This window comes from Malurus melanocephalus, unplaced genomic scaffold (assembly GCF_030028575.1).
Source record: "Malurus melanocephalus ecotype Western Australia unplaced genomic scaffold, MMel_1.1 scaffold_482, whole genome shotgun sequence".
Classification (NCBI taxonomy): domain Eukaryota; kingdom Metazoa; phylum Chordata; class Aves; order Passeriformes; family Maluridae; genus Malurus; species Malurus melanocephalus.
In genome coordinates, this window is record NW_026623714.1 from 79,994 (window position 1) to 101,969 (window position 21,976).

Consider the following 21,976-nt stretch of genomic DNA (forward strand, 5'->3'; position numbering starts at 1 on the left):
AAAAACAACTAATTTGAAGTATCAGCCATGACTTGAAACTATTATAGAGATTTATRTGCTGAGAAAGAACTATGAGAGAAACACTTCTCCTGTCCAGTACAACATTTCATGGTTCATGTGACACCATCAGCTGTGGTTTCTGAATTTCACACTGYACAGCACATCTGCAGCTCCAGTGCCCTCCATATGTGCATCGTCAACCCAACCCAGAAATCAGAAACATTCCCAGACACCTTCCCACGTTACTCAGATGCCACTGGAGACACCAATGCCCTGCAGGATCCTGGCTCCTGCTGAGGTCCTTGGCTTTAGTTTTCACTCAGAATCTTGCAGATATAAAGATGGGAGAGCCACTGCACTCTGAAAATCCAGGGAACTTCCCCCTCCTGCTGAAGGGCACAGAAAGAGAGGACTGGAGGATCTGCAGAATTCTATTTTAGGCAGAAAAGGACCATTTCTCTTCTCTGCAGGTTATTTTGGCTACTTTCCAACACCARAACCTGAAGAGCCACGGTGCATCTGGCATTTGTTTACAGGCTACCCCAGCCTGCCATCCCCACCCTCCCACACACAGACTTGTTTAAGATTACAAATGAATCCATTCATTTTYACTTGGATACTTGGCCCTAACATGCTGTTTAACAATTTAAGAATGAATTATACTTCTTCCTGAATCTATCACAATGTGCAAGCCAGGCCTCCTTGAAATAGAAGATTCTAAATCATTGAAATTAACTTCTYTCCCTGTTTTGGTGCAGATGAGTAATCCTTTGAAACAGCAAAATGTGCTGTTATCCAAACAGGCTGCACTTCCACTAGTTTTAATTTTCTTTCAATGTTTTCACGCTCTGATCACTGAAGTTGGCTGGAAGGATAATAAATTGATTTAACAAATTGTACTATGAGCACCAGTCTCAGTAATAGAAAACTGATTAGGCTGATCACAGCTTTCCAAGCTGAGTCTTCTTACAAAGAGGAAAAGGCCTGGGAAGGGAGAGAATTAATATTTGTTGCTTCACTGATTACAATTTTGGGGTAGACTCCAAAAGGGGAGGGGGCCCAGTTTGCACTGCCTGGTCTATCAGTGTTGGGTCTCAGCACAACTTTACAAACAAAAACTGGGGGGGAAAAGAGTTTCTCTGCATGGGACAATAGGTGAAGGTGTACCACCCCCTGGTAATACAGCATGGGTTAGACTTTAACAAAGATTAAAAGGGTTTGCTGAAACCCTTACTGATTTTGTTCTCTTTCTAAATGGTTTCAAACCACGCCTCTGTTTCAGGTACAACAAACTGCACAAAAGCAGAAGCGTGGAGCTCAAGAAATAAGGCAGATTGTTGAGTTAGTGGGGCAGAGACCACAGGTGTGAGCCTGTGCTGTGATAAATTCAGGTGCACAAACTCCTGCTGTCCTGCCTGTACCATCAGTTACTCCTTCAGTTAGCAAAGGGAACTTCCTCAGTGCTTCCTCCACCCTACAGAGCYATCCCAACCCTGCCCAGGTATCCTTCAGGAAATACTGGTACTGAATGCAAAGACAAAGGTGTGATTTTGAAGTGGGAAAATTCACATTTACCGGCATTAGCATATAAATACACGCAGACCCCAAGTAAAGTTTAGTAGACTGCATTCCCAAGCAGGGAAATACACAGCGAGTAATCATCTTAGTAACAGCATAAACTCTTAATCTCTCAGGAAAGTTTAATTTGTAAAGGAGCCTATTCCAACTGCTTCTTTCCGGGGAGTCCAGAAAAATCCATTTACTTATCTTTCCCTCGTGYTGTAAAGGTTTGAACACCTTTTGTTCCTCGGGAGCAGTGCAGCCAACCTGTGGTGTATACATCACTTCTTAATTCCTGCACACTGACCCCCTGGCCAACCCACAAGATCAGTTTTTCCCCTTCTGCCAGAACCCATCTTTCCCAGGGGAAACAGTCAAGCCATTCTCATTAGTTTACTCTTCTCCCTTCCCATTTCATTAAATATGTATCAAGATTAAAGCACCCACTTAGGTTTTTCCCTCTTCTGTTGACTACATCTCATCCAAAGAGGGTTTTCTGTGACTCTCAGTGGTTTCCTGCTGATTCTTTTAACCCCAGAGCTGCTGTGCTGACACACACACTCTGGAGAGCTGCAGGTTTTTTGCCCTACACAGCCTTTATAGCTGCAAAACGGGGGTGAATTCCTTGCAGAACACTTAACATTCAGCTCAAGCTTGATGTAGCCATGGTGACTGGCAGGAAGGGCATTACTGCCCCAAGTGCTGCCTCCAACCCAAGCAATCTCTCAGCTCATCTTAAGGCCACATCTGTAGCTCTGACCATCCAGCTGTTTAACCAAGGGAATGCCTGCACCCTGAAAATCTTTAATTGCCTTGAACCTGCACAATTCAGCTGATTTTTGGGTGCTGAAGAGACAAGCAGGGGTGCAAAAGCATCTCAGAAGTTTGTTCCTGAACATGTCAGGATAAAGCCAAGGCTGACAGTAATGCACAGCACAGTGTATGATGACATGAACCTAAAACCTACAACCAACAGCAGGACAAAACTCACCATCATTTGAAGAGATGCAGGCAGATGAAGTGTTAAGACAGTTCATACTGAACCATTTTGGAACATATCAAAGCTGCGAGATGAAAGCCTTAAAAGTCACAGAGTTTTTGCTGAGGAAAAAAAAAAGGAAGGAAAAGAAGATGCCAAAACAAACCATTCCTTGGAGATTTGGCTTTGTACATGAATAGTGCAGATAAAGGCAAAGAACTTCTTGGCCTGAAAGTATTTRCTCTGTGCAAACCATTAAAAAAGGAAATATTCCAGGAAGAGCACACAGATTGACAGAGAAATCTGCTCCAGACTTTTGTTTTGTTAGAGAATAGTCCGTTAGGCCCAAGATGTAACTCACTTGAAAGTGGCTTTGATTTGGTAGGAACGCACCCTTTTGGATTCCCAAGGCTCTGATCTCAAGTGTCTGAGTGAGGAAGGATAACTATGAAGCCTAAAATTAATAGCAGAGAASTACAAAGTTTTTGCTTTGGGGTTGCAGCCAAATTGGAACGTTGGAAAACTAACTGATAATCCTTCAGTCCTACAATGATGCTCAAACATTAACAGCCACGAATGACAAAGCAGAAAGAGGTTTGTCTTTGTAGTCTGTGTGTCAGAGAACAGRAAAAGTGTTTGGCAAATGAAAAAAATTACCAATAGAGCTGCAGGGAGAACACACACAATTGATTTGCAGTAACAAACTCTGCCGTGTCAGAAGCAAACACTTTACTCTTCTTCTAGACCTCTTCACCATCAGCTCCAACACTCTTATTTACTTTACTCACAAGAAATGAAGCTATCACAGCAAGTCAGTGACATCTGTTAGAAAGGTCAATAAATCTATTAAATCCTGAAGCACAAATCCMGGCCTGTTCACAGCTGTACTGATACCAGAGCTAAACCATCTTGTGGGCAATACCATTCTCAAGTAACACATTAATTTTATCTGGATGACAGAGGACAGGGCAGGAYTGACAGCTGAAGGTACCTGCTTTTAAATCTGGAGCTTTGGCTTCCCCCTGCTCTGCACAGTTAAACTCCTGTGTTCCATCAGTGCAYCCCTGCTGTGGGAACAGGCAACTGTGGTGCTCAGGAATTGATGCTACAGCGACAAAATGGCATTTCTTTACTACATCACTGCAATTAAAACTAGAAAAGGAATGWGGTTTAGCTTATCCACTTTTATTTTTCAATTGAAGCAGCATTAGCTCCCAATTTTCTCCAAGTGGAGAAGTTTCCACTTTGATAAAGTCCCTATGTGGAACAGCTGCTTTGTTAACACCACTCCAAATGCAGGTTTAAATAGCAGAAACTATGATTACCAGTAAYAGATATCATATATGGGCACTGGCAGAGGGTGTTTGAATCACATTTCTAATTAACTTCTACAGAGAAGCAGCTGTAAAGCATTAAAATGCTGATTTGCACTGCAGCTGGCAGATATCTAGATTTTTGACTCCTAGCAGATGAGGACATGTACTTCAAGGTGAGGAGAATAAAATTAAAGCTGTTTTCCTGCWAAGTTCCTCAAACAGAAGCCATATGCAAAGGGTCTCTTAGTAGCAAGCTMTGCACTGAGATTTACCTAATGAGCTGTAATGGAAACTCTGCTCCTCAATTATTTATTTTTTTAAACTTTAGACTGCCAGACATCCTTCACTACACAATAATTAGCTGAGAAAGAGGCCACAGTAAACTGGACCTTTTAAAGCCACCTCATCTCCTTTCTAGAAGACCCTTTCAGCTGCAGCAACTGATCTTAGAGAAATAAATAGAAGATGATGAAAAGTAAACTGGTTAGTTAATTTAGGCTGTCACAAACAAAGCTGCAGTAAACAACTACAACAGGCCCTCATGCCTTTTAAAACACCAGGGAATAAACTTTTAATGCTCCCCARCCATTGCCTAATGAACAGTGCAGGTTTTAGACATCCCTTCATGAAGGGAACACATGAGTACAGACATTAAAGACACATTAAAAATGAATATTCAAAAAAAGRAAAACATAAAATCCAATCTCATCCAAATCTCTGATCTAAAGCAGACTCCATCTCTGTTATCTAAAGTATCCCACACCCACATGACACTGCCAGAAATGGAGAATAACAAATCACTCTCTTCTCATAAACTGAAATGGGACATCTGCACCAGCTTTTGTTTTATTGTTCCCCTTGGTGCTCACTATGGAAGATGTTGGTGAGTTCACAAATTCACCCCTACACCCATATCCCTCCTCTTCTGCTCTGCTACCTGGGASTCACACTGAAATTTGGGTAAGAAACTTCACATCTCTCCACCTAGATCAACCTTCTCCCCCTTACCCAAAGGGAAATTTATTTCACTGTTACCTCAAAGATATTATTTATGAATCTAAACAGTGATGGTCTGCAATGAATTCTAACAAGAAAACAACCCTCTATATTCTGTGACTTAATTTACAGAAATAATCTTTTTATCAGTTGTTTGGGACAATAGTTATAATAACTTCTACAAGAGACCTTGAAAGCAACACTTAAAAAAAGGTTGTGGAAAAGCACAGTTGGCCCAAAAGAGCTGGGCTTTTTCTTCTCCATATTTCATGGTTTAAGATAAACATATTGATAATTCAGCAGGAAAGGCTGTCATCACTTTGTCCTAAGCACAGGCACTCCATATTCTGAGATGTACTAACCAGATGCAYTTTAGTGCATTTAAGAGAAAAAAAAAAACTTTTACAGTGCATGTGCCTAAAGATGAAAAGATAATCTCTTTAGCTGCATAAATCCGTTACTGTTCCATTTAAAGATCAAAAAGAAYTCAAGTATTAAACCTTTTTCTATTTCAGATACTAAGAACATGATTTCTTTCAATTAAGGCCTGGCAGATGTGGTTAATGGAACAGAGCTGTATTTGCTATATACCTGCTGCTGCACCAAATGACACATTAATCACCTTCCCTGCACTTCTTAGTGACTTCTGCCCTCCAGACTGAATTATGCTGCTCATGGTTCAGCCAAGTTGCCTCTCTCACATGTGGTTTTCCGTTCAGATTATCCTGTACCTCCAGAATTACTTGTATTGCAATATAAAGAGAGGTTTAAAATGTCACAGGGATTTATCTGCACAGGGAAAAAGCTGGATTGGGTTGTGTCTCCATCTGATTTGGGAAAGGAAGGGCTCTAAGAATGTTTAAATGTCCACTGCAAGTCCAGGGTGGTGCAATGGCACAAAGGGACAGGACGGGAGAGGGCAAATGATGCTGGTCAAAAAAAAAAACCAGGGCTGAGATGACACTGCTTGGGGAAAACACTCCTGAACTCCTCCATGAAAAGACCTAAAAGCCTTTCCAAAATGAGCAGTGGCCACACACCAGGCTCATGGTGATTCACTGCGTCCCAAACACCAAAGAGCAGCTCCAAGTCTGACTGCACAAAGCCCTGCTGAACACACACAGCTAAGGAAAAAGGGAGGGAAAATGGGGAAGGAACAGGAAAACAATTTGAATGGCTGAAAAAATAAATAGAATCCTAAAAAAAAGCTTTCACAAATTAAGATAAGGTTCAAGGTAACAGGCAAGATGAAGCTGAAATCCATAACCTCCTTAATAACTGCCCAAGGGAAAACGAGTTCTCACACACACCCCTCAGAACAAAACTGTCTCCTTGAAATCCACTGCAGCCACGGCTGTGTTCACACAGCCTCCTGGATAACCACTCCCTAAACCAGACCATGTTTAATGCAAAAGCCAGAAGGTTCACTCTGCAAATGTCAATGTCATATTGGRCTAAATACACTTGAGTACTTCGGCTGAAAGCTGTTGTTGCCTCCCAGTGACAGGTACAGATTTTGACTGGTTACTCTGGGAAGGATGCTCARTTTTCACATCTTGCCACTGCACAAGCATGCAACACCATAAGGCAGAAAGCCCAGCTGGGTTAGCACTTCCAGAACAATCCTGATGTTTGGAGACTGCAGTATTTTCAGGGCTGCCACATCCAGCTTTATTACTGTACCAACACAGTGCTTTGCATGTAACTCATGCTTTGGAGATGACTGATGCTGCAGTTCTCTTCTTCAACAAGGGACAACATTTGTTCTAAAACACTGTCATTTATACCAAAGTAATCTTAAAAACAAGTAAGAACAGGCTGTCACTCAATATGCAAATAACTGAATGCTGAAACGTGACTTTTATGTGAAATTTAAGCGCTTAGCCACAATCACTGATTTCTGTCAAGCTCAGCCATAAAATAAGATAAACCCTGTGTGGTGTGCACCCTTTCCTCTGTGCACACAGCCAGTCCCAAGTACACCACAAGATGTTTCTTTTAAATGACATTCAGCAATTAAGTCACAGCCTCCTGCACACAGTAAGCTTCAAATGTCTTGAATAATTTTAAAATTTCCATTGCCGCAAAGGGYGAAAAGGTAAAAATCCTACTATGGCTGACATTAAGGGAAAGGCTGACAAATCCATGATATCAGTTTGCTCCAGAAGTACATAAATGCAAACAATTAGTTTGTTTTAGAGGTACTCTTTTACAGGTGTTTCCTAGATAAGTTATAGGAGCTTTGCAGAAAAGGACCTGGGAGACCTTGGGCACAAACTGAAGCACAGGAAATGMTGTTTAAACAGGGTTTTTTTTAATTACTTGTTTTTTTAAACTAAGTCACTGACAGAATGACTGAACGGCAGAACAGGTTCTCCAGGGACATTATGGAATCTTCATCCTTGGAGATTATCAAAATTTGAGTGAATAAATATGATCTGGAGAAACCTGCTGTAGCTGAGCACAAGGGTTGGATCAGATGATCTCCAGATGTCCTTTCCAAACTCAACCATTTGTGATCCTGTACCTGTTGCAGTCCTACCTGCCCCTGTAAGAGACTTCTCCTCCAAAACAAAGGGTTTGCCTTCTGCCTTTCACCAGGAGCATTTGATGTTCCACTGCTGTGCTACCAAACACCAGGTGAAGAGAAAAGAACATTCTGACAAACATCCTGCAATGGGCTGTGCTATCCTCTGTTCCTCCAGCTTAAGGCTGATCATTTATTAATGAGARACAGAGGACAGCTTTACATCTGTTCATGCAGACACAGAGACAGCTTTTACAGCACAGGCGTCCACAGGCTGCAAGAATTAGGTGGAGGCCAACAATTCATTTTGTACAAGACAGACACTAGAGCTGAACAGCTCCATTTCTCACCACAGCAATTCAGGCTGCAGGTCCAGGGACTGAAGCAGACCCTGAAGAACCATGAACTGCCTGCCTGTTACTCGCTGCCTGCCATCAATAGTGAAATGTCATCAGAGCTGGTAGAAAAACCTGCAGGGTTACAAACCGACCTGCAATTCCACTTCTCCTCCTCCCATTTCTGGGACAGAAGAGAAACAAATTCCCACTCAGCAGCATGGTAATTAGATATTCCAAAAGCAAACAAATTTCACATGACAGTCCCCAGGAGTAAACTGATACACATGGAGAAACCAGTTTAGTTTACTTAGGGCCATTCTGGTAACAACAGGCTCTGAGGGTTGTAATTAGTTCCCTGCAAGCCAGCATATGAAAAGGCTTCATTTAACTGAGCTCAGACCTAAAGAATARCTAYAGAAATTAAAAGTGAAGCCACAAAYTCACACAGGACTGCYACAGCTARGAGTTTTTACRATCAGGAATTCTAGAGTGGTAATTCACATGCATTGCATTCTGATTTCTGCTTATCCAGAAGGGCAAGCAYTATTTTGGAGCACCCTGCACCAGCTGAGGTTCATCAAACCCATGGAGGTCAATGTGTGGCTCTCCAACAGTTTTGCTGAACCATGCAGGAAGAAGCAGCAACCCTGGGCAGGGTAATTCTTGCTCTCCAACAACACTTCATTGAATTAGTGTCTCTCTTTTCAATATAACCTGTATTCTTCTGCACAGAAAACCCCTGACTGTTTTGAACTGGGGAGGAAGTTCTTACATCACATCTCAACTAAGTTTGTAGGGGGAAAAAAAAAGGCATTATAGCAGTCTTAATGCAGTGTTACACTGACAGCAGAGGCTGCCAACAGAGAAAGCAAAACCAGCCCTGCAATATCTCCTCTGTTGGGACCAAGGGCACGTGATGGAAAGCAGCTCCTTTTAATCCAAGCCTACCAAGGGAATCCCCAGAGAGGAAGACTGAAGTGTCAGGGAAGAGCTGCTGGAGGTGACAACATCATCTGCACCTCAAGGCAAAGGGGATGGAGCCACCACACCGACTGACCCCGCTGACCAGGGGCCTTTCCCACAGCAATCTGGCTGAAYCCAGCACAAAATCTGGGTGAGGTAAGGCTCTCGACTTTTTTTAGATTTGGACCATTTGTATTATACTGCAGGCATACAAAAAAAAATTAAAAATTCCAGACAGCAAGTTGTTCCAGCACGTTTTGACTTTCCAAGTACAAAGCAAAGGAAACATTTAAAAAACATGACTCGTAAAGCTTTCGCTGCTCCCTGTTAAGATTTGCTGTCATCGGGACAGCATTTTTTGGATGAAAAATGTTTATTGCTAAAGGTCACAGAGTTGTCTCTTTCAAACAAATTAAGAAATAAATGGCTGCTGACACTTGCAGATGATGATTCATCTGTCCTGGAGCTCCAATAATGCAATGCCACAGCTGCCCCTCAGGTTTGCTGCAGACCACAGAAGCCACCAACTAACCCAGAAATCTGTCTTCACTCTACTGTCACTTTGTTAGCCAACTCCTCAGCCCTCTTCGTAGACACACCAAAAATTTCCTTGCTCTCAAGCTTAAAACCAGATGAAAAACATATGAAAATAACATCTGTCAGGAAAAACACTGCTTGCAGTAGCCAGGTTTCCACATTTACTRTTTCTATTATTACCAAAATCCTCTTTATTTCATGTGCAGCAAAGATTCTCCATCTATGAGACACAGGGGTGAGAGAAGCTGGTGGATCAGCACCAGTATCACCATTCCCAAAAAGCAGTGAAATAGCAGAGCAAGGGAGAAACCTCAGCAGCACCTCAAGGGCAGCTGGCAAAACTCAGCATATTTAACTCCAGAACAGGTCAGCACACAAGAAATGCTGGCAAAAGAAAAAGAGAGCGTTTCCTTGCCAGGGAAGGTCAAGCTGTTGAAGATTATTCTTTAAAAGAGTTATTAAAGTTCTAGAGGTCTGTTTAGACAACCCTTGAGTGAAAGGCCAGCGTGAGGTWCAGCAGAGATCTCCAACGTTTTATCCTGTCAGAGTAACTTCCCGATAAAAAAAAAWTAATAGGAGATTTTTATTGAGTGATTATCCTTTCCATCTCTGGCTTTTCACTGGAGTTTWTGGCGACTATTTACTGATCTCTTCRGGGAAGGAGATGACATTTACKGTYCATACTGTGCCCCTCTGATCTCAAACGTGGCCTCTGCTGTCACTATGCCCAACAGTGATTCTGTAATTTTAAAAGGAAGATGCTGCCACAAATTCATGGGACCACTATTTGAAACAGAAGCACAGATTTTTTTTCAGACAATACAGAATATTTTGCAGACAATACAGAATATTTTGCAGACAACGCAGAGGACCAAGGTCATTGTACACAGATTTGCAAGTGCATTGATCACACGGTGGGGATGTGACACACAAACCCTCGTACCTCTGTCACTAAAATCATCCACCAGCACGATCTCTGCCACCAGCTCGGGAGGGGAGCGGTTCAGGACGCTGTGCACCGTCCGCAGGAGGGASGACCATCCTTCGTTGTGGAAGGGGATTATCACACTGGTGTTTGGGAGCTTCTCCAGGTACAGCTTGTTCCTGCAGCTGGACACACACACAGAGCAAGTCAAAAGGTGCTGCCAAAACACACCAGCACTTCTGTATTAATGACCAGCAAGCGACTTAGTTCATTCTTTACTCCTCAAAATGATGCAAAGCGCATTAATTATCTTAATTTTGAAACAGGAGTAATGAACCCTGCCTTGTAGGGTTGGTTTCAAGGTAGTTTGGTAAGGAAAACCCTGCAGTGTGAAGYGCAGTGTTTATTTTCCTGCAGGTGTGGCCATAAGTGGACTCTGTACCTTGTCAAACAGGGAACATCTAAGGCCCCATAATAACCTACTGTGGTTAAACACCACCCCATAGCTGTTCAGTAGGGATCAGAAATCTATTCCATTCCTGGAGCCCCCTGTGTCCAGAGCAGAGCAGGAGTGGCAGTGTGAGTGGGGGTGTGTGGAGGGCACAGTGACAGTGCCAGCAGSACAAGCTGCCCTGTGTCCAGTCTGCCCCTTGCACAGCCACCAAGCTCCTGTGCAGGCTCTGCCCTGCCAGGCCCCTGGGAGGCTGTCCCTATGTGCACAATTCCATGCACTCAGCAATTCCCTCCCCCTGGCCCCCGGAAGGGCAGGCAGGAATGAAAGCRGCTCTGGCAGCGGCAGCTTTTTCCTGGTACCTTTCCCAGGGAAAGGATGCACCTATGTCACACAAGCTCAATACATCTGTGGCCACAGGAAGCTCCTCTGGTGCCTGTGTGAGAGGACAGTAACTTATTCTGGGTGTAATGAATTGTCCTGGGGGKCTGCCAAGAGCCTGCAGGCTGGGGYTGCAATGCACAGATGAAAGATGSAAAGTGAAGCTGCAGGGATTGCTCTCATCCAGCCATCCTCACCTTCTCCCAACAGCTACTAGCTACACTTCTATTCCAAATATGAACCAAAAGCCCTTGAATCTTTTCTAACTCTTCCTAAATGTGAATTCTCATTTTCTGACTAACTTTAACAAGTGGGAAACTTTAGCTATTAAGTTTAACCATTAAGCGTGGAGAGAAATTGCTTCCCTCCAGCTACTGTATCTACAATTGCTTTACAAGACCTGCAAAATTAGTATTTAATATTAAAAACCCTAGAGGCACTTAAAGAAAATGTTATCAGGGGAAGACATGACTGTTGGAACAAACAATTGTATGTGTGCACCAGGCAGATCCAGCACAGCTCCTCGGGTCCCACAATTAACAGAAAGCAGAGGTGACACATTATTTGCTATATAAAARTCCACACAAGCCATCCCACACATCTTTGTCCTTTCCCCCCAGGGAGAAGCCCAGCTGTGGCCCCAAAGCTCAGGGCAGGACAGATGATGCATTTTTCCCCAGCACACCTTCCCCTCACACTCACTGCTGTCTGTGGGCACATCTCCAGAGTCTCTGTCACCTCACTGAATGTAAGAGGCTCTAAAACACTGTTCCCTTCGTTCTGGAATACCCTTTATGGCCTTGTGACTTTATGACTAGGGCTCAGCCTAACTTTGTAATAAATTGCCCTCATCAACCTCCCAACTAACACAAACCATACCATTATGGTGTATCTTTTTTTAATGGGCACAGCGAATGCACAGCAGCTCTTTCAGTCGTGAATTCCTTTACTGCATTTCCCCACTATGGGTGACGCTGCACTCTGCCCAGCTAATTCTAGCATTCCTTAGGCACATGTTTATCCTCTTCTCCAGGCCCCCAAAATCACAACTTGCTACACTGGGGGAAAGGATGTGTCAAGCAACAAGCAAACCACTGCAGCAGCATCATTATTCACAGCTTAAGTCGCTGGTGTCCCACACACTTCACTTATTAATTTTATCTGGGGCTGGAGTTCAAAAGTTTCACATTTTAAAGAAGTTTAAATAGCAGAACACCGAGTCAGCAATTTCAGGAAACACTGGGGCATGTGAGGTAACACATTAAACCCTCAGATAACAAAATATTGGCATTATCTGATGTTTAAGTTCCCAGAGCCCAAGGCAGCCCCTGTAAATGAAGGCCAGGTGGAATTYAGATTAGTAAACTCAAACTGTATTTCCTAGAACTTGAGCATGGGCTGATCCACAAACATCTTCAGTTATCTGATTTATCCCAATGTTTAAACATTTCAGCTGCATGCCTAAAATATTTATGGAGCTACACTCACTGCTTTGTTTTATGTGTGTATAYTGAGAAAGGGTGTCAAGCCAGGGTATTTGATTAGTTTGCTGTGACAGCTGAAGAGGTAATATCTCAACTGTGCAGTTAACAAATTATAAAACCTGACTTCTGGAACTTGTATCTCATGAATAAAGTAGATGTTGAATTCAGATTTASTAAATTGTGATAAACACAGCTTTACAAAAGCAGCTTAGATTCAAATGTCTGACAATGCTTTCAGATTAAAAACCTCACAAACTATTTAAAAACCTCTCAGCTTTGTATAAACRAGGGTTTATACACTTTTTAAAGCACTTTTGCTACTGAAAAACTTCTGGCTCRAACAAAATCCAGTTCAACACCATCCTACAGCACAATGTCCAAAACCAGGTGAACTCCAAAGTCAGCACTGAGTTGCAACTAGTTGTAAACTGCTTGTAAACCCTGATGAGGCTGTTTTTATGAGGAAGATGTCCAAGAAAATAATCCATAAACCTGATAAAACTCCTCATATGTAGTTGAGTGAAGCTACTCACATCTTGTACTGGTCCTGAGCATCCCATGGTCATTTCCAGCTAATGGCCAACACAAGAATTGGAACCTCTGGGTTATGTTCAAGATCTCTTCCGAGCAGGGTGGCAAGTTTGTGGTAACTTTAAGTCTTTTGGAATTAAAAAATTTTTTTTTTTTCCCCAGATTGGATCTCTTCTGTTTCCCACTGAAATTACTATACACTGTCCTTTATTAAGGAAACATCAGGACCCAGCTGTGCAAGGATTGTATTTGATGAGCAAAGGTACAACAGTCCATAATTAAAAAGAACACATTCCTGCAGATGTGTTAATTTAGGAGGGGCTTTCAAACCTTCACTCGTAGAAATGCAAATTGTATACTCACTTTGGATGCCTGATGTCTGGAAGGGAACGATTCAGAGAAATTTTATCACTCACAAAGATATTAAAGCCATTTTCCCTGTATGCCTGGTCCACTCGCTCTGCATCAGTCATTGGGTAAGGTTTTCCCTGTTCTCCATTTCCTACAGATAGACAGAAAGTAAATACAGATCATTACTGCTAATTAGTGCTTAACAGGCCAGAAACTAATCCATATAGCAAAAAAGAACAGCATCTTATAGTCCTCTGAACATTCCTTTATTAGTTTTGTGCTCTGTGTCAACCATGTCAATTTAGCCATTTTACCTGATAAGCAGTTTTGCTACAAACCACTCAGCTGTGAAAATCATAGAAGTTAAAAGTCTTCCTTTTAACATTTTTCTTATTCTTCCTTTCTAGATCTCCCATTTTTGGGAGAGGAATATGTACTTTTTTTTTTTTTTGGGGGGGGGGGGTAGTTTCTTAGAAATCAATTTTCCACCTGTCATAAAACCACCAAGATTTAACTGATACATTTTCACCTCAAAATGGTTATTGTGGAATTGGGGGAAAAGGAATTGAATTTGGATTAGCACAGTTAAAAGATTAACAGATGAATTGGCTTTAATGCTGCATCRTGTCAAGAACATCACCTTGACCCTAAAGCTGAACATGTTGTTCTACACTCAGCCCACCAAATAAAATCAAACTAAGTTATAACCTGAATTAATACATATTTACAGCAATATCACATACCTACACGCTCAGAGTCCCTCCTTATGGCTTCCTTGTTGTGCCAGTCCTTTTTCCTTTGTCCATCAGCAAAGTAAGGGTCTTTCTTCAGCCTCAYGTATGATGCCTTTTAAACAAGAAGTTGGATTTGTAATAAATACACAACCATGAAACCTTTCCTTAGCTTCCTCCCCTTCCTGTAGGAGGAAATTAAACATCTCCCTTAAGGCAGGATCATCACAAGCAAGTGGTTTTTAGCCTGAAAGGGGTRAGGGAGGAAGTGAGTTTTGCCTGTCTCAGAACAGTACTTTATCTATGGCTGTTAAGTGATATTTTTCCAGGGCACCATCATGTATGCAGAACAGTATTTCTTAATCAGGGAATCTATTAAAAACTCCCATTTTCACTTTGAAAACATCCAATACATCTTACAGCCTTTTTGTTAATTAAATAGGATGTAATGAGAGACCTATTGCAGGATCATTATTAATGAGATGCTACTACACCTGAATAAAATCAAAATAAGATTTAAAAGGTCATTTGTGAAGACTCTTGCTGCTGAACCCAATTAGAGCTTCTATTTCATTAYGTTGCTCCTGAAATTCAAAAGCCACGCGTGCTTTGAAAACAAGTCAGGAAATGAAGATCSCCAGTAATCCAACATTTCCAGCTCACCTCTGACTGCACGGGCTGGAAACTCACAATTGCTGAGGAAAGAGGATTCATGAGAGGCAYTGCTAAAGCCTCACTGATTCACATAATGCAGGAAAAGTCAAGAGCAGCCCCAGAGCAGCAGAGCTGCTGATGAACCACACTCTTCTGTCAGGGAAGAGCTCACCATAACTCACCAAACATAAATATCAAACTGATTTGTTTAACCTGCCCTGTGATTTTCCAGCTGTCCCATTAAACACTACTGCTCATTCCTGCCTGGAGATAAAGCCACCCTTCTAATCATTCCCAGTACGAGCACACTGCTATTCTGGGAGAAATTTTTGCCTGTTTTGCAAGAACAATTCTTTGCCAGGCCAGCTCACTGACCACTCTCCTTGCCAGGATACTCCTCCACCAGGAAAAGTCCTGGAAAGCTCTCACAGACCAGAGCACCTCCTTGCCAGGAGAGTTTTGCCAACTTTCTGAGCACTAGGCTTGTGCACAAGAATCATACTGGGCACAGGAACAACTGGCAAGTCTGAAATCTCAATATTTTAAGTCTCTTTTGTCTCTTGTTTATAATGCTCTGGACTGAATGCACACTCCAGGGGAATTGCTGACAATGCCACTGYCCCTCCTGCCCTTTGCTGAGGTGAAAATCCCTTAAAGGCAGCTGCTCTGGAAACACCAACCATCCTGCAAAGGAGAGCATGGCCAGAGTGTCCAATTTGGACTGGATCCAAAAGGAAGAACAAGAGCACAACTCTGAACCTCACAGCACCCACTGCACACATGGGAACGCAGAACCCCACACCAAACCCCCACAAAGCGAGTGGGGAATTCAGGCACCCCAGAGAAAAAGGGGAAAACTGAGACCCACCAGCAAAAACACATCCAATCTCTCTAACAGGGCATTGCTAGGAGTCTTTAAAACCCCACTGCTTCTTGGGACCTGGGTGACCTAAATTAGAATTGCAGAGGCAGCTCCCCTCCCTCTGAACTCTGATCTGAAAACATCCCTTGGAAAACCCGTGTCCACTGCTGCAGATGTCCATGGGGATTGCTCTCTGAGCTGGTTTTGGCTGGGGTAGAGTTAATATTCTTCACAGGAGGTGGAATAGGGCTGTGATCTGGATTTGTGCTGGAAAGTGTTGATACAACAGGGATGTTTTCATTACAGGGCTTACCCAGAGTCAAGGTCTTTTTGTTTTGCCCTCAAAGGGGAAGCTGGCAGAGCATGGGGAATTGAGAGGGGACACAGCCAGGACAGATGACCCCAGCTGACCCCAGGAACATATCAAACCATGTGGGGTCACATAAAGCAGGGGTTGTTTGCAGTGATGGCATTTATCCCCCCTGCTTTCCTGGGAAGGCTGAACACCTTCCAGCCCACCTAAGCTGGGAATGGATTCCCTGCTTTGTTTTGCTCTGGGTGGTTTTTGCTTCACTTATTAAACTCTTTACCTCGACCCCTGAGTTTTCTCACTTCAGTTCTCACCCCCACCCCATGGAACAAAGCTGCCTGTGTCCCAGATGGCAGCACACATTCCTGCCAAAACACACCACTGGGATGGATCTGGAGCTGCCCCCCACAACAGCTCCCAGTAGACAGGAGAGGTTTAAAACACCCCCCAAAGGATTCACACCAACATCTCCAGAACCCTCTGAAGAAAGCCACGCTGGGCTGTTTCAGAAGGCATCTCTCACCTTTATACAGCTGTACTGCCAAAGCAGCCTAAAAGCCATAAAAAAGCAGTTGCAGCCATCCCTGCTCAGCGAGAGCACCCCCAGGCTCTGGGCTGGARTGATCCTTGTGTTTGTGTGCTCCGTGTAGGATAATGTGTACAGGGAAGTGAATTTTCTGCACAGCTTCAAGCCATTCTTCAGAGGGGTCAGCAGTGTGCATGTAAACATCCCCAGAGCGAGCTACAACCTAATGTAAGCAATTTAAACCCGGAGATAGAGGGAAAGCAGGCAGCAGCACACCATCCTCCAGGGCTGTTAAAACAAAGGGAAACAAAAAAAAAAAGGAAAAAAAAAATCACAGACTCTCAGTGTATTACACACAGTAGCAATCAGGCAGATGGACTGTGCAAAGTCAAGCACACAAATGTGTTACTTCCCTCAGTCCCAGATAAATTTACACACAAAAGCACCCGTGAGCTGGGTTAAGTTAACCCTGTCAAGGCCACACATGTTGGTAATTTGTAAACTTTAAATTAAGCAAGAGGGAAAGCCATGAAACACATACACCAGTTAATGAGACCTCTCTGGGGCTTCAGAGGTACAAGGAGTAAGAGTTATTGATCCTACAGTCCTGGGGAACAGGCTCTGTCCAGTCTCAGTCTTGGAGGATCAACAAGGATCAACACTTGCTCATGCTGSCATGGACAAAGTGAAATGAGAACTGTGCAGGGTGAGCCAGTATTAGGTGCTCATGGTGTTTCTGCCTTGTACAACTAACACCAAAAGAGGACAAACACAACATGAACCTCTTCTGGATCAACATAAACCTCCAAAGTCATGGCTTTTAGAATCCTGAAGGGTAGACACAACTCCAGGTCACGGCAGACATGCTGCATTCTGGAGTTTTCTTTGGTCATGGGCAGAGAATTTACCTTAGTTTATGCAACACTGGAATCCTCCATTATATTTAATTCACCTTGGGTAAATGTTAAGAGGTTAGAATATTTCTAACTGTATCCCTCGCAAGCAAACACACAATGCTTACACTGGTTTTGCRGGTTGCTATTAAAACACCCTAACTGAAAAGTCTGCTGTGAGTCACTGACAACTTCYGTCAACAGTGTCCAAACATTAATTTTGAAGAGACTTTCAGTGCTAGGAAAGGAATATCAGTGTCTTTGCCTCGGTGACTTTGCCAGCCCTCAGCATCCACACAGCCCTGGAGGGAAGGTGCAGCTGCAGCAGCCTGATCAGCATCGTATTTCTGGTTAAGAACCACACTCTCAAGACCAACCTCATTTCAGCAGGCTACCAAAAAGTGGGAATAAGAAAACATTTGCCTTGCCCCTCCTCGACTGCAGTTTTTATCTCRTGCCACCACTATCAGCAGAACTGTGTGTAAGGCTTGCGGGCACAATGCCACCACGGGCAGAGGGAAGATGTGCACATATGTCCTCAAAGTCCTCTCACTGGGAAAACGGGCAGCTTGCTGACATTGATGTGATCTTAAAAGCTCTTTTCCTTCTTTCTGACTTTTTTTTTTCCCCCTCTCTCTTTGTGAAAGATGTCTGAGCTCTAGAAATCCAGACACAGCATACAGGGACCAGAATGTTGCTTTTTTTAGTGGTTTCCTTCAGGGATGCTGCATGGGATTTRACTCAATTATGCAAATTACATAACTTGATGATACTCCTTCAACAAATGCTCTAGACTGTGATATCACAGSAATCTGCAAAACACAGCAAGTTTCCCAGGCCTGACTTTTGCTTTAACTCTTAAACAAGCATCTCATTTATGGGGAGCTATGTCATACATGTAATGCTGCATTTCATCTCAATTTCCACTCTTATCTAATTTCTCATTAATTCTAACTGCATCCTAGGAGGCAGAACATTTTTGTCCAAACCCTTCACCATACCCCTGCTGATGTACATTTTATCTGTGGAATGCATTAACCATTGTTGGAACATTGCAGCTGTCCATTCTGCATGGTTAGGGTAAACTGATGTTATGGAACCAGATTTCTGTCCCTATAAAAGAGGTCAGCAATTTTCATCTTTGCATTAGCTTCCCACTTTGCAAAAATACCATTTTTTTTAAATGGTCAATTGTAAACAACATGTAAAAAGCACATTTTAAAGCRTGAAGGGTTCATTATGATCATCTAGTCAGGCTGTGTAAGTGCAGCAGCCATTGAATTCCATCCATTAACTCCTACAACAAGCCCATAAGTTCTATTTCAGCTCCAGCACATTTTCTTTTACTTAAGAACTGGAAGTTGTTTACCACTAAGGAGTGATTACTTCTCCAGCAATATCTTAAACTGTTCTCCTGCCTGCTTCCAGCCTTCATTTTTTAAAAACGGAAAATGAACTAAAGTAGAAAGGCATATTAAGCAATACATTGAAAATGGATTTAGACAGATTGCTGTAAATAAGCCCCTTCTGTTGTCTACCACGCTGTTACTTAACGCGCCGCCAAAGCAATTGATCAGCGTTCAAACGCCAAATGCACAAAAATGGAATTTTAATTTTTTGTTTAATCACTATTTAGTGTGCCTGGCTCCAGCCAAAAAAAAAAAGTGTGGATGGAGACACAAGCCAAGAGTTTTCTACACMAGAGGAAAAAAGATTTGCTGAAGCATATACATTAACCATAATGCTGTACAGATCTCAAACCCTGTTCAAGCATTTGTTTGGCTGATTTATTATTTTCTTTCAAACCAAGGAGCTATGATCAGACCCATGACCTTYKRAGACAGTGTCAGAGGGAACATCTGYTCCAYCMCAGACCTCTTCATTTACCCCTGCRCCTCAGCAAGTCTATTTTGCACTTATATCCTACAACAAGATGTTAAAGATGCCAAAATAAGGAAAACAACAGTGAAAAGCAGAGCAAATAGGAACCATTCTTCTATTTATTAAAGGAACTTGCAACCTGAGGTGAACTCRGTGGAACACTCAAGAGCACACACTTGGGTACAACCTCATTGTCACATTCTGTGACAATGGCAAAGCAGAAACTGAAAACATCTACAGGCAGATTCTTCCCAATCTTCCAAACCCTACAATTCCTGAGGTGTTCCTGGAAACAAAATGTGAGGGAAGCCAGGTCTAGCAGAAACCAGGAGGACTCCACCATCACTGCAGCAAGCAGTGCAGGTTTTAATGATGGTAGGACCATCCATGCTAAATGCAGGTAACCTTTTCATGAATAAATAGGCAGAAAAAATATTTCACCATGAAGAAATGCAGTTTTTTTCTTGGTTTGCCAGAGCTCTATTAGCATGTGTTGAACAACAAACTGGTACAGTACTCGCACAGCACAAACAGCCTCCATCCTTTGTGCTGGCAGGAAAACAGCTGAGACTTTCAGATGAGCTAATGAAAAATAAAAATATCACCAACATCAGCTGGAGGCTGCTCCTGGGTCAGGAAGCTGAGCAMAACCTCAGTCAATCAAAGCTCCCCATTTACTGGAACAGGAGGCAGCACACTAGAAAAAAAAAGCTGCAAAAAGCCTGTTGTATGATCTACCCAAGTGTTTTCAAAAGGTTAATTTTTGAAGCTATTGCAGTCCATGAAAAATTTAAAAGGTACATTAACATAATCCATACCTTCAACATTTCAGGAACTATTAAAAGGCAACGCAGTACTAAATGACACCACATCATGCAGAATTTTTAAGTGCTTTCAAAGACAAAAAAGCTGAGTTCATCTTCATAGCTTGCTGGGACTCAGACCCAAGCAACAGGTTTGAGCCAGACCTGAAACTTCCCCAATTATGCTGCCACCTGGCCATYATTTTCTTTYCCACCTGTAACTCCAGTTGACACTGAAATTCAGATTTGTGTCTGTTTTTGAGGAAGCCAGGCTCTGGAGTACGGAAATATCCTGCCTGATTCTTTCAGGACACTCTTGGATTAGTCCTTACTCCGTGTCAGGGAATGAAACCACAGCTGGAGCAGAACCAGCTGAAGGGATCAGTGCAGACAGGGGCAGAGCAGAGCGGAATGCCCAGGGATGTTTGGGAACTGCAGAGCCATTAAAGGAATCTGTTCCTTGCAGAATGCCAGCTCCTCGTGGATGGGACCCTGCTGCTTTCAGCTGACTCTGCTTTTCCATGCACAAAGCTTTGTGTATCAAGGGCTAGAACAGTACTTGTTTGAACTGAGACTCCCCCCATCCCTTCAAATTCCTTCACTTAACAGGTTTTATTCAACACCAATTGCTCTAAACCCCTTAGCACAAAAAAAAAAAAAAAATCATCTAGCAAAAAGTCATGATTCACCAGTGATTGAAGTCTGCATACATCAGCTGAGGACAGTGATTTGACATCCAGCTTAGTCATCTGTCTCTACCAAACACCTCACACTTTGTTCTTTGCTTACCTTTAGATACAGTATTATAGTTTTGGGATGTCTGCTGTTCTGAACTCACTGTTTSACTAATTCAGCCCAGGCCTGCAGAGGCACAGCACCTTCCAAGGTCAGCACAGAGCACCAAGCAGCGAGTTCTTYCCTGAATTGAAGCACATCTTGTGAAAGCACAGCAGTTTCAGTCTCAGACTTTCCTTCRAGCTGTTAAAACCCCAGCTGGCCTAGTTCTAGAATTCATTTGCCCACAGCAGCTTTCTYGTCTTTTCTGTTCACTAAAACGTTTACAGCCCATCCCATCGACAGATCAGCTCCACCTCCCACACTGAGCCTGTCCCAGGAATGTGCTGAACAGCATGGAAAAAGCTCCTGCAGGCATTTARCTGGGGTGAACCACCTTGTTTCCCCCTTAAGCAATGAGAACATCTCTTTGACCTTGCTCTAAGATACAGCAAAACACTTCACAAAATTCCCAAAGAATACATCACGCCCTGGGCTCCCCTCCGGTGAGATGGAGAGAACACATCGCTCACCTTGCCTGAGGTACAGCAGCCAGGAGACAACAAACACAMAAAATGAAGAGTAGACTAAAGTTATCTCTGAACTGCCTCTCAAAATAAGATTACAGACCTCCCTCCTTCCCTTTCTGCTTTACAGCTTGCTGCAAGATTGAAACTGGATGCGCTCTCCCAAGGAACCAGAGTACATTTAGTGTTTTATCACATCCTTGAGCGGGTTTTGGACTGCAACTCCTGGCACAAGAGATGCACTGTGTTCTCCACAGAATCCAGAGCTAGCTGAAGCTGTCTTAAATACAACCCTAGATTCACAGAAAGGAAGAGCAAGCTGGTTTGGAGATTGAAGCAGAAACTTCTATGTGTCTGCAGATACCCACACCCCATTTAACCCAACTGAGCAGCCCACAAGGTGCAGTGGATTCCTGTCAGGACACACTTTGGAGMACTGCTTTTGAAATCTGACTTTCCAGCAAGACTTACAGATTATGTCGCATATGCAGAARTACTTGAATAATCTGCATTAAGATTTAATAAAAATGCAGGATACAAAACCTATTAATTCCATCATTTTGGTGAATTCCCTGCACTCGAGCTATAAACTCTAGATCAGATTACAGGAATGTTAAGCCAATCAAGGACTGCTCAGATGAATACAACCTCCAAATATTTTATACACAAGCACAGA

At 42.8% G+C, this 21,976-nt stretch overlaps 1 protein-coding gene across 1 annotated transcript in view; it reads right to left on the reverse strand.

Annotated features, from left to right (window-relative positions):
* Positions 1-21,976, reverse strand: part of GALNT10 (polypeptide N-acetylgalactosaminyltransferase 10) — a 72,898-nt gene that overhangs the window by 21,507 nt on the left and 29,415 nt on the right. The window contains exons 2-4 of the mRNA XM_057380917.1: positions 14,083-14,185; positions 13,352-13,490; positions 10,160-10,326 (exon numbers count right to left, since the gene is read on the reverse strand). Of these exons, the coding sequence (XP_057236900.1) occupies positions 10,160-10,326; positions 13,352-13,490; positions 14,083-14,185 (409 nt within the window). The remainder of the gene's footprint in view (positions 1-10,159; positions 10,327-13,351; positions 13,491-14,082; positions 14,186-21,976) is intronic.